This window comes from Patiria miniata, unplaced genomic scaffold (genome assembly GCF_015706575.1).
Source record: "Patiria miniata isolate m_02_andy unplaced genomic scaffold, ASM1570657v1 HiC_scaffold_28, whole genome shotgun sequence".
Classification (NCBI taxonomy): domain Eukaryota; kingdom Metazoa; phylum Echinodermata; class Asteroidea; order Valvatida; family Asterinidae; genus Patiria; species Patiria miniata.
The window spans coordinates 2,997,761-3,011,527 of NW_024037067.1; the positions used below are offsets into that span (position 1 = coordinate 2,997,761).

Genomic DNA, 13,767 nt, shown 5'->3' on the forward strand with positions numbered 1-13,767 from the left:
CACTTAAGATGAAATGAAGCAATTTATAGACGTCAAGAATTGTTAGGTCAGGGAATCAGTCTAGCTGGCTTGTACCTGTTCACAGGTGTTTAATCAATTGCAAAGAAAATAAGGACTAACTCAATATGATTAATTTGGAGCAGTATTTGAAAGAGTCAGTTTGTCCAACGCTGGTCGGTTGACCAGCGTTTGGAAGTTGATACAACAATACAACTTTTCTTGAAAATGTCAGCACACTAAGTACCATGATTTTACAGGAGGCTTTAGACTGTCATTCACTAACAGTCCAGTATGGTTTTTTATGGGGTTTTTTTTGGGGGGGGGATGTTGCAAATGCATATTCCCTTTATCAGGAGTGGGGTATGTGTGAGTGAAAGTACAAAAACAAAATCAGGCTAGCTTTACACTCTTTGTGTGGCCAAAACAAATTGAACTTCATTTAGCAAGAGATGAGGTTTTGTGTGTTTCTCTAGTTGACTTTGAAGTCTCCTTCAGATGTATACATGTATGTCTTTTTCTTCGACCCGAAAGAGAAATTTAGGTTTCAATTTGAGGCATGTGACTAGAGTGGAATAGGAAAATGTATCGTAGCAGTTATTCATGAAAATCAGCCAAGAAATAATTGCAATACTGTGTCAAACTTTTTACAGGGAATGTACAACATTTGCTTTTGCTGCAATTTTCAGAAATAAATGGCTTTGGGGGAGTAGAATGTTATCGCAAATATTGTTAAACTGACTTGTTTCTTGTTTTGGGTTCGTAGATGCTGGAAAAACCAAGAAAAGCAATCTATTGTTTAGTCTGGTTCCCTGACCCCAACTTAGATGAAACGGAGCAATTTATAGACTTTGGGGAATTGTAAGGTCAGGGAATCAGTCTAGCATGTGTGCTCCTTAACTGGTATGTTATCGGTTGTAAAAGAATGCAGAATAACTAAATATGAAAAATTAGGAGCAGTTTTTGAAAAAAGCTATTTTTCTCCAACGCTGGTTGGCCGACCAGTGTTGGAAAAATAAAGTTTTTGGCCTCAAAATGTCAGCACACCAGGAACCACGATTTTACAGGATGCTTTAGACTGTTATTCCCTAACAATCCAGTAAGGTATTTCGTGATAACTTGATCATTTTGGTTTTTTTGACGTTTGCAAATGTTGTATCTTCCCTTTAATTTGTATGCTTGGGTCTTAGTATATCTATGACTGTCTTTATGCTGTATTTTTTTTAATAAGATATAATGCCTGTGCTATTTTCGAATTTGCTACAATACATTTTGTTTCAAGTTTTTTCTAAAAAGTTCTTCTTTTTAATGAGACATCACATAAAATTTAATGTACAAAGGGTCAGATGTCCAAAATTTACATAAAACTATTTGTTGAAGATCATCAAAAAAAATAAATAAAATATGACAAGCAACCTGTTTTGGCTCTAAATGTTGTAATGGCAGTTTTATCCATTTTTTTTATTGACTTGGATTAAATATTGGGAGTAATTAATTGAGCTTGTTACTGTGTTTCTTGTGGAGTGGTTAAGTTCAAGATTTTAATATGAAAAAATAATGCAGCATTTTCCATTTTATCAGAGTGATTCATTCAATTGTCTGGTAAATGTAGGTCCAATATTTAGTGCCCTCTAAATATATTGTTCGTGTACGTGCAAAGATTTGCAATGGAATAAAAAGAAAAAAGACAAGAAAATTGGGAACAAAAACAAAACTTTCTGCTGTTAAGCGGCAATTATTTGAGAAAAAAAGATACTTTATTCTAAGAATGTTTTTGCCCAAACATATCCCTCTCATTTGAATGTCATAAGATCCCCCCACCACCATGAAAAAAATCTTTGATTTTGGGAACAAAATTCATGTATCCTTAGGCAATATTTACAGTTTCATTGTTTATTTTTGAGAAAAAAAAAGTAACATAGCCGAGAATCGAACCAGGGTCGCTTGATTGCGAGTCCCGTGGCGTACCACAAGAGCACGACTCTTGCTGACTTTTAGTGCGTTCTGTATAATTATATCTCAAAGGTAGACTTCTCTTTAGCTTTGCACGTGGCCCATATGTACGCTTAGACGTAACGTACAGTCTGATAATGATAACACGAGTTTGATTCCGAGATTTCAGTAAATAAAAACTGATTCATTTGATCAGAATTTGATTGCAGAAGGTTAGAGGGTGTGAACTGAGTTAAAATCGTGATTTTCAGCGCACTTAAAGAGGAACAATACGTGTTTTGCATACGAAACACACGTGTTCAACGGATGCAGGGAAGGCCATTTCTTTTGTTAATTTTCTTTGTTGAATCTGGCGTTAACAATAAAATGTTTCCATTGAGGCGAAAGGATTAAACGCCGCTATCTTTTTCCACGCTTGAGTGCATCTGAATGGGTGTTTTTCAAGCGGAAAATTACGTATTACAGCTCTTATACAGCATTTTAACCTACAAAATAATACTTTTTGCAGAGGAAATTGAATACTGAACAAAACTGTAGTTTCAGAATGTAAAAATTCGCCGTATTAAGGAAATCGATGTCGAATTTTTTGGTTGTGCCAAGCAAAAACTTTCCGATCTCCAACGTAGGTGGCGCTATATATATTTCATCGACAGTGCATACTTCTCCAAGATACCTTCACTAAATCAAAGCCAGAATTTAAGAAAGGTCGCCCCTAGCGGAAGTTCCTCTGGGGGCGACAATAACGGTCGCCCCCAACCGTACAAGCATTAATATATACCGCTATGGGCGACAATATCGGTCGCCCCGAGCGGTATACCGCTAGGGGCGACAATAATGGTCGCCCCCAGCAGTACGCGCGTTAAGATATACCGCTATGGGCGACAATATCGGTCGCCCCCAGCGGTATATCGCTAGGGGCGACAATAATGGTCGCCCCCAGTAGTACGCGCGTTAAGATATACCGCTATGGGCGACAATATCGGTCGCCCCCAGCGGTATATCGCTAGGGGCGACAATAATGGTCGCCCCCAGCGGTACGCGCGTTAATATATACCGCTAGGGGCGACAAGAAAGGTCGCCCCTAGCGGAATTTCCTCTGGGGGCGACAATAACGGTCGCCCCCAGCCGTACAAGCGTTAATATAAACCGCTAGGGGCGACAATAATGGTCGCCCCCAGCGGTACGCGCGTTAATATATACCGCTAGAGGCGACAAAGGGCGCCCCCAGCGGTACAAGCGTTATACCGCTAGGGGCGACAATAGTGGTCGCCCCCAGCGGGCCGCGGTACGCGCGTTAATATATACAGCGCCACCATCGATACAAACGGGTAAAACGTTAGTTTGCTTCGAAATCTAAATATTCATTTATTCAAATTGGTGCTGAAAAGGCAAAGCCCTGGGACTGCAAAAGCTGAATGAAATGGCGTCTCCAGCTAATACCACACACCACGTGCTTCTTACGCCGGGTACTAGGCTTGTTTACAGGCGTTTTGCCTATCTCCTTGCGAAGCGCACGTGCATAGACTAAGCTAACAAAATAAGAACACCGTTTCGACGGATGCAAGGGAGTCTATTTTCTTTGTTAATTTTCTTTGTTGAATCTGGCGTTAACAATAAAATGTTTCCATTGAGGCGAAAGGATTAAACGCCGCTATCTTTTTCCACGCTTGAGTGCATCTGAATGGGTGTTTTTCAAGCGGAAAATTACGTATTACAGCTCTTATACAGCATTTTAACCTACAAAATAATACTTTTTGCAGAGGAAATTGAATACTGAACAAAACTGTAGTTTCAGAATGTAAAAATTCGCCGTATTAAGGAAATCGATGTCGAATTTTTTGGTTGTGCCAAGCAAAAACTTTCCGATCTCCAACGTAGGTGGCGCTATATATATTTCATCGACAGTGCAGTCACTGAGCCAAACAAGTTACAAACAAATTAGTTGAGGAGGGACACTGTCTTTTTTATGGAGGGGGAGGGGGGGGGGGAAGGGGGAAGGGGTTAAACACCAGATATAATACAGACATCAATTCATAAATTATTTGTTTCTGAAGCAACCATGACCCCATATTGATCAAGAGTCTCACTAGTTATTCAGGATCTACAATATTCTGAATTGGTAATGAGGCCGCGTTTTTTCAAACACCTTTTTTTAATGCACGTGTAGTATAATTTGCACGAATACTGCAGTTTGCTTCATAAATAGGCTACATAATTGAATGCACTTAATTTCTATTTTATATATATCCCCTCATACCCCCCCCCCCCCTCCGTCCAAACAAAATACAGTTTTGTAACCCCCCCCCCCCCCCCTCCCACTTATCAACTCCGCCATACCGTGATCACGGGTCGCCGGTCCCAAGCCAACCCACATGTTTCCCTACGCGCGCACAAAACTGATAAAATAGCCATCAATAATAATAGTGTTACATTAATTCTCAAACAATATTTCTGTAATGCCAATAGGTCTGTCACGGTACTCTCAATACGTCTGTACCCTTCCCCCTTCCCCCTAAAGAACCCGCCAACCCCGCCCCTTCCCGAGGTAAAAGTATGCTGTGGCAATTGCCAGTTTGATTTTCTCTGACACACGTGTGAATGAAAAATGTTTAGCGCCACCTACGTTGGAAAGTGGAAAGTTTTTGCTTGGCACAACCAAAAAATTCGACATCGATTTTCTTAATACGGCGAATTTTTGCATTTTGAAACTACAGTTTTGTTCAGAATGCAATTTCCTCTGCAAAAAGTATCGTTCTGTAGGTTAAAATGCTGTATAAGAGCTGTATTTCGTGATTTTCCGCTTGAAAAACACCCATTCAGATGCACTCAAGCGTGGAAAAAGATAGCGGCGTTTAATCCTTTCGCCTCAATGGAAACATTTTATTGTTAACGCCAGATTCAACAAAGGAAATTAACAAAGAAAATAGACTCCTTTGCATCCGTCGAACCTTGCGTACTTTTGTAATAGCCTATTACGCTACACGTGCGTCACATAGAGGTGCTAGAACTGAACGGCTCGTTAACAAGACTAGCGGATTAGTGCGGCGTGCATGCATGCACGCCGCTAGACGCCAATAGGTGTTTTTCAAAACTCGGCCTCATTAATACATTAGAATAGGTTAGGTCGTGATTAGTGTACTTTGAGTCAATAAGTGGTCATGTTCAGCTTGAGGACAATCAAATCATCTAAATTTAGGACAAACTTAGAGAGTTTATTATTTTGGTTTCGAAATGAAAAGCTTCCTAAAGATTCTGAAGCTAGCTGAAATGTGACTGAACAGACTGGAACGAAGCCGAGATTTGAAAAATAGCCCAGGTGCCAAATCTTATTTCACCAATGGGTAATGAATATTCATATCAGACTTATGTACATGTATGCATTTGCGCGGTCACTTATTACAGACTCTAATAAAAAGCCCAAAATGCCCAGACAAAAAGGGGAAACAAAACCAAAAAACAAACTGTCCACATAAATCATTGTGGTGTCACTCTTTGCTGTTTTTATTCCAATCATGTTCCAATCAAATACAATATACAATTTGCGTATGAATTAAAGCACTGTTTAAAACAATCCAAGTAAAAATCAATTAAAGAAAAGATGATTCAATTAACTACAAGATGAAAGGACATCATGCTTGTACCAAATTATGTAGCGAGACAAATTCTGCAAAAGGGTGTGCAGAGAAACATTCAGACAGAATATTGCAACCTGACGCCATTTTTTCCTTTACGATATCATCTCAATGGAGGTCAGTCATTGCAAGAATGATAAGATATGAATCTAGGACTGAGAAACAGTTCCAATTTTGTTAGGAAATACTAAAAAACTAATTGTCTTGACTCTCCATAGACTTTCTACACAACCACTGAAGTGGCGTCAGGTTGCAACATTCTTTCCAAACATTCAACTGTTTTTTTGGTTTTTTTGCCTTTCAGTGAAAAATACAATTAATATCGATATTTAAGATCCTTCCTATTACCAAGTTTTTACTCTACCTACTTCCAATCTTGGTGGGATTTCGTTTGCCAAGTGAAGTGCGTTCTGTCACTGGCATACAAGTCTAGGTTCAATAATTGTACAAGTTTATGAGACACTACATGTATTTGTTATTAAGTGCAAGTAACACAACATATAAAATATGCACTGCATGATCTGTGTATGTCAGTTAAAATTTAGTACAAATTTGGCAAAGGCAAATCAATTACATAGAATGTAACGCAATTAGCAATATCAGAAAGTAGACTGTCTTAAACAGTGTGGTATGAAAGTCATCAGTAGCAAATGATACCAAATGGAATGATAAAATATCAAACAGTTTTTCATTCCCTCTTCAACTGAAATGGCATTTTTTTTATTTGGCGCTTCATATACAACTATAGTTTTTGATGAAACAATTTTTTATTTTGCTGGATAGCAACATCAAAAAAATGTCTTAATGTGTTGCCTCGATCGGTTCCTACATCACCACAATATCTCCATTTAAGTTGCCCGCTCTACCTTACCAGTAATATGTCAGGTGAATTTCAGACAAGTACCCCATGAACAGAGATCAACCCGTACCATTTGGTGGGATGTTTTCATTTCAAACATATCTTTCTGCTTTCTAAACCTACTTGCCTGATAAATCTTTTCTCTGTATTTTCTAAATTAACTTTGCTACCAATACCTAGAACACTGTGTAAATAAATGAAAACTCAGGTAAAATCACAAAAGTTTTTTCCACAAAAGTCAAAGGCAATTATTGAAATATTTACATTGCATTAAATTAAGTACATTCCTTAAACTTTAATTGAAGAACAAAACTATTTTTTCTTCATAAATGCTATGCATATTATCTTTCTACAAATACATCACTCTTTTTAGTTTTCATGTACATGTACAATAATAACCAACTCTAAAATTACTACAAATTCCAAGTAACAGTCAAAAAGTTAAAATTTCTGCAAGTAAACTTTTTAAAACTTAACCTTACTGTTACAAAAAGGCACTTTCAAAACGCCATGCTGTTCTCATTGCAAAGAGAAGACCATAATAACAAAAACACTCAGATTACACAGTACTGTGACAAACGTTCTGACCATATCAGCCAAATCAGACATGACCGTAGTAAAGAAACTGACATCTGACCTTACTTCACAACGAGCACCTAAAATATCTACATATGCAACAATCAAATCTTACTGCAAAAAGCTGTATTGCTTTCCTTTTTTTCAGTTCAAAATTTGTTCCACAAAAGGCACTAACCTGCATTGCCAATTATTCAAGCACTATTCACTTACTCTCAGCTTTTACATCCGAGTATAATATTGTAATAATGAAAACTGTTAACACAAAAACTGCCAAGACATAATTAATGAGCCGTTTTGCAAAACATTTTGTTCTTGTGCTTCAAATCTGTGTACTAGGAATCCCCGGTTGGTCCAATCAAAAAAGAAATTCAGCAAGATTCCAAGTTTATTCAGCCACTTCCCAAAATCTGAAACTCTTCTTTTTTTCTATTTGAAGAGGCTGATCGGAATGGCCCATAAAATCTTGGTTATTTTTCAAAAAGAATTTCTAAACTTCACCGAAAGATACTTAAGCACTGAAAGCCAACTTGAAAACTTGTACAGCCTCAATCTTAGTGAATGACAAAGCAGTGATAATACGAAGGTAGTGTCTTCCTATAATGTTGTTCTCGGCGGCTCAAATTCCTCCGTGCTGACTGGCCAGGGGTTCTCATAGCTGTTAATTTCTGCAACAGTAGACCTGAGGACCAGACAAAACAAGTCAATCAGTTACATGGATACATTGACTAATTGCCTTAGGCCCAAAGTGGTTCCTGTTTGTATTGGGTTTTTTTTTCAGGGGTAGAAGATGTTTCCAGATATGGGCCAACTTTCTTGAGAAAAGTTTTAGATGGGTTTCGAAGGTACATTTCGCTTATCCAAGATGTTCTTTTGTAAATTGATTAAGAAATAAAATGTTTCATAAACTAAATTTGTCTTTAAAACATACCTTACAACGCAAAGAACATGATTAATTAAGAACATATTTTTCAAAGTATTATTTCGCACTTGCCAGGCAAATGATAAGCTTTACAATGTTAGTAAATTGCATAGTGAAAGGCTATTTTTTTATGAGAGCGGGGAAAAGGGGAAAGAATGCTTGAAGACAAAAACTGACCCCTGAATTTTTTTGCAATGTGTTTGAAGCTTTTTCTGCACTACAGAGGAACTTAGCAAATGAAAACAGTTGGCCATTATTGACAGAAACATTACTCCGTTACAGATGATTCAAGTTGGGAAAATCGAGGGTCATAATTAAAGACAGATTTTTTTACAAATCTTCGGGTGCACCATGAAGTGATGTATCATCTATGGATTTTGTGCTCACGATACGTCGCTTCCTGGTGCGACCGACGAAATGTTACACATCGGACTAAAGAAGGGGAACTTTGGGGAGGAAGGAGAAGATGGAATGAAGTGGGAGTGGGGGAAATGACGTCACTGGTTCAGTAGCTGGGTGAGTGGTGAGTCCAACACAGACAGGGTACCAACAGAGTGGAGGGGTGCAATATGACTCATGATGTGACAGATACACCATCAGCTAAGCTAGCTGACACAATTATGACGTAGTAAATAATACTTTGAGGTGACATATCGTGATATTTGCCATCCATGAATAAGCCTCTGTACAGATGACGTCAATATTTGTGCGATTTCCTTTGGGCTACGAAACCGCAATCCCCATACCACCAGGCTCCCATAGAAAAGCGCACAGGTAAAAGTGTGACGTCATTTGTACAGATGCTTATTAAAAACATGGAGACTGAGCTGTACCTTGGCCTCCAAAAGAATCTTTTCAAATAAACTAGAATGAAATGTAACAGCAATATTCCTTACCGGAAAAAAAAAATCTGGCCAAAAAAAAATAGCTAGTGAAAGCTCCCTAAAAAAAGGAATTTGGTTTATCCATTTTGCAAACCACTGTTTTTTCCTGTTCCGAAAACACCCACTCTAATTGTTGTCACAGCATACCAGACCACACAGATGTTAATGGTGCTGTATGAAATACACAGAATGATGTTGTGTATAGAGAGGATGTTTTTTAATATCTCCAACTACATGCTGCACAGCCCATGACAAGTTTCCACAACTTCAGAATGTTACGATGTCTGATTTGTATTGGTGGTAAAGTGAGGGTGAAAAGGTTCATCAACTAGCATGGGTATGCTAGTTAAAGCAAATCAAGTTCAGTTATTTTGCTGCCAGTAAAAAAGGATATTTTAAAGGATATTTTATGTTGGTACGCATGTTTAATTCTGTTTGCAAAAATAACAGCGTTGCTGTTGAAACACCCCAGCCGGAGTCCAGTTACCATCCGGAAACCATTAACCTTTAACTCAACTTGGTGACCTTGACCTTTGGACCCCAAACCAATCCCAACTTGCTTGTACCCAAGGACAACCCCCTACCAAAGTTAGAGACCAAAATCTCATTTCTAAATCAAGTTATCATCTGGAAACCATTAACCTTTAACTCACCACATTGACCTTGACCTTTAAACTTTTGACTCCACAAATTAAGAGAATTTTTAGTGGACTAACCTGACTATTAATTAAGAGTGTTCCCTTGTTGTAAGAGGCATGCATGGTGAAGAAAGTACGGAAAGTTGGTTTGAACTCAGTGTCCCCTTGTAATTATTTTAAAACTTCCCTAAGTGCTATGTACACTGCTGCTTTGTAATAGCAGTAAAATGAGTTGAATAAAATGGTTGCCAGCACCAAGCATCTCAAATCAGGGAATTTAACTTCAAGTGTGCAGGAACGGAATGGGGGATAAATAAAAAGGGATACTAAAAAAGGGGAAAAAAGAGGTAAAAGTGTGTGTTGTTAATCAGCAACCTTTTGAGTGGTGTCTTCTTGTCATGGTTTGCCAAGCCGTTCATCAACATCACCCAATTGGGTTCCTCATCGTCCTCATACCTGCTACCGTTGCGCGGCATAAACCCATAGTTGTTGTTTTCAGGGCTGCCACGCTCACGCTTGTGGATGGAATGGTTGAGGGCGGTCTCGTGTTCCAGCTCGTCCGCGCCGTGCATGCGCGTGGCCTCTTCTGCATCGTAGTTATAACGGTGGTGCTTGCTGTACAAATGAGACAACAAGATTGGGTTATTTTTTTACTGGAATACACAGGCAACAAAATAAGTTGTCATGTTGTTTGGATTGTGTTCTTAGGCAAGACACTTTACCACCACTGCTCCTCCCAATCAAGGAGTAAAATAGTAACTGTGAGAGCAGAGACAGTTATTGTGTTAGCTGATAATACCAAAATGGCAGCATTGAGCTGTATACTCCCACGGAAGCTGAGATCTTAGGATAACCTTGTCTTAGGATATCCTAGATCTTAGGATAGTCAAGATCTTAGGATAACCTTGTCTTAGGATAGCCAAGATCTTAGGATAACCTTGTAAGCAGAAATAACAGGGGTAGTAAAGACTTGAAACCTTTTGGCAGCAATCATTTCATTTGTTTATAGGAATAGCTCGGACAATCGTTTATTTTTTATAGAACAGCCCTTGTTATGTAGAATATTCATGATCAAAAGCATCCGCTGATTGGTCAATGTGCTTAGCCAATCAAAGGAAAGGAGTCGTCTAGGTACAGTATAACTTTGCACAAATCAGCTAAAAACTCAGATTTGGCAAGAAAATGTGATTAACTTCCCCTGATGGTTACACACAATGTTAGTGAGTTATTCAAAATTTCACTGGGATTAAAAATAAAGGTGTTATGTATGAATGAGCAATTCCGTAAATTTTGACCTACATGTCGGACACTTTAACGAGCTGTTGTTGAAAAGGGAATGTGACACATCACTATACCTTGACATTTCATGAGTGTAGAAAACAATTACAGACCAAACTGTTGTACATCATGTGGTCGGATGTAACACAGAGAATTGGATTTTACGGAACTGCCCAAATGTCAAACACACTGGTAGTTAGTACAAATGTTAGTTTTATTAACTTGTGTTAGCAAGTGAAAAATAATCTCCAAACAAGTGGTAGTGCCAGAAGTACGGGTAACACTGTATGCAGGAACATATTTTTCAATCGTTCGATCTTTTATCAAATGTTTTACCACAATTTTGGAAGTATTGATATTGTTTCCACAATTGCAATCTTCAGTCTTGTCTTCCTAACGTTACCAGGCGTGCATATCGTTTAATCAATTGAAATCTTGTAAGGAAACACAATGCATACAGCGGTAGCAAAGTTTTATGAAAGCAAAGATTAAAATCAAACATGCTTGGCACTTGCCCGAGGGACTCAGAATCCACACGATGGAGGTACTTGTCACGTCTAGTCAAATCAAAACATTTACGAGGGGAAAAAAGGGAAGAAAAATACAACGATCAAACTCAAAGAACATCAAAAGAAAAAGTAATGTAACTAGCAACAGCTGTCGATCACAGAATTGGCTTGCAACTTTCTCCCTCAGACACACAACAAAATAGTGACTCTGCAACTAATGTTATTCATTTGCCACACTGCTTGTAAACCAATGTTTAAAAAGCAGGGTTTTTTGAACTTAGAATGCAAGTTTTTTTCCTTGTTTGTTGTTTACCAAAATCCATTAAGGTATCAATTTGAATGACTCCATATGCCAATTCTATGACCAACATAATAAAACATTGGGTGCATTAGGAACATAAGAAGCTTAAAATTACATAACACACTTTGTGCAAACAAATTGAGCAACAAAATGAGGATGTACAGCATGCATCATTAACTTGCAAGGCAGTTTATATACAGAGGCATGCGTGCAGTGGTGATTAAAAGAGAAACAATTAACAAACTTGCCAAGCAAATGAAACTACAACATTTTATTTTGTGTTATTTATTGTAATCTTTAATGAGGGTAGTACATTTCAGTTAAAACAAATCTGCCTTCCAAAGGAGCCCTCAAACCATCATGATATGTTTTGCATCTCGAAATCTAGCCGAATATGGAGGAAAAAAAACAATTTCTTTCAAGGGACTGATGAAGGTTTTATTACATTCAAGCAGTGTTAGCTAATGTTAGAATCAACTCTATTATTCATTACATTTGCGCATTATTTGTGAATCAGTTGTCACGGCAACGAGACTAGACTTGTACTCACCTAGGCTTGCAGCTGTTGTAGACAACAGCAACCACCACGATGAGAAAGATAACTAGGAGAACACCGCCTACGATGATAGCGATCCAATACGGCTGGAGTTGAAGACTACCAAAGGCCCCAGAGGATCCAGTCTCAGCTACAAAACCAGCAAAAAGGAAATGGAATTGAGCACACTGCAGTGAATTTACTTGTGCGTTGTTACGTATCTTGCATAAGAATCTTAGGATGGTTTTAGAGAGTCTGCAAATTGCACAATGAATTATAATGGCACTTAATGCAGTCGGTGTGTATAAAGGGTGTGCATCAGGTACCATCATGTCACGAACCCGTGGTTTTTTCCAGTAGGGTTCCCGATTCACGTACTACTCACAAATGCACACCCCTAGTGTGAGTTGGTGTAAGCTATACAACGTACAAACAGAAAATTCAACAATTTCAGTTTACCAAGAAAAGAATAACAAACTGTTCGCAAAGGATTTAGAATGACTCAGGAGTCTCTCTCCCCCCTCCGCCCCCCCCCCCCCCCCCGGCCTCAGAGCCCCACCCCTAATTCTTCCCCATGCTACAGGCAGACTTACTTTCGCAGTTTTTGCCGCTGAATGTTCCCACACAGTTGCAGGTGTACGTAGTGACGGCATTGACACATGAAGCCCCATTCAGGCAGGGACTGCTCTTACAAGGATCATACACTGAAATACAAGATGACAAAAACACTGTCAGTCGATCAGTATGTGAAACTAAATCACACAGGAAATATCCTCGTTTGATGAGCAATTTTCAACTGAATATAAACAGCTTGTAACGTCTTTGTGAGAGAGGGACGAATTTGAATGGAAAATGGAACTAGTTTCCAAATGTCTGTGAGTAACAGTTTTTTTTTTTATCTCTGAGGGTGCAATTATGCAAGGAACCCACACATCCGAGGAACATTTGCAATGAATCTTTACCTTCACAGTTCTTTCCAGAGTAGTCTGGGTTGCACTGGCAAGTGTACATATTCTGTCCGTTCAGACAAGTGCCGCCATTACGACATGGGTTGCTCTTACATTCATTGATATCTATCGCAAACGAAGAAACCAAAAAAGTGTCATTTAAATGAAATGAGTGACGTAGACAAAGCTTTCTCCAAGATCAGCAGCAGTTTTACAATGTCAGTATCATGAAATAAGAGATTTGATATATTTCAGTTCATTCACTTATCTTTCATTAAGTTTTTATCTCATTTCCGAAACCTTTTTTTTAAGCCAAGAGGTGTATATACACACATTACAAGTGTTGGTTCCAAAAATCTTTGAAAGGAGTCACCACTTCTAAAGTTGACCGTCTCTAAAAAACATTTTTCTCAAGATGGAAACATTTTGGACCAGGAAGCTAAATATATTCCACGAAAAAATTATGCTGAATTCAATGACGAGTGTCAGACCTACCTTCATCACAGTTTGTTCCAGCGAGTCCATCTGGGCAGGTGCACATGTAGGAACCCTGGGTGTTACGGCAAACCTCGTTACTACTACAGGGATTATTCAGGCACTCGTTGATGTCTGCATGCAATCAATCAATCAATTAACTTTCAAGAGAGGGAAGGTTTGGTGACATTCAGTTCAAGTCTGGAAATGGGATTTGCAATGTTGGATGTTGGACGGCACAACTTGGGAGAAGTTTGCAGAT

General features: G+C 38.6%; 1 protein-coding gene across 5 annotated transcripts in view; it reads right to left on the minus strand.

Annotated features, from left to right (window-relative positions):
- Positions 1-7,155: 7,155 nt before the first annotated feature.
- The window catches only part of LOC119734733 (neurogenic locus notch homolog protein 1-like), a 30,121-nt gene continuing 23,509 nt past the window's right edge, over positions 7,156-13,767 (minus strand). For 2 of the 5 annotated variants that reach the window (XM_038208279.1, XM_038208275.1), the window contains 7 exons: positions 13,527-13,640; positions 13,047-13,157; positions 12,678-12,788; positions 12,100-12,235; positions 11,255-11,296; positions 9,837-10,076; positions 7,156-7,699 (listed from right to left, as the gene is read on the minus strand). In XM_038208279.1, the coding sequence (XP_038064207.1) occupies positions 7,615-7,699; positions 9,837-10,076; positions 11,255-11,296; positions 12,100-12,235; positions 12,678-12,788; positions 13,047-13,157; positions 13,527-13,640 (839 nt within the window). In that variant the 3' untranslated portion in view covers positions 7,156-7,614. The remainder of the gene's footprint in view (positions 7,700-9,836; positions 10,077-11,254; positions 11,297-12,099; positions 12,236-12,677; positions 12,789-13,046; positions 13,158-13,526; positions 13,641-13,767) is intronic. The other 3 variants (XM_038208277.1, XM_038208278.1, XM_038208276.1) reach the window with 3 other exon arrangements.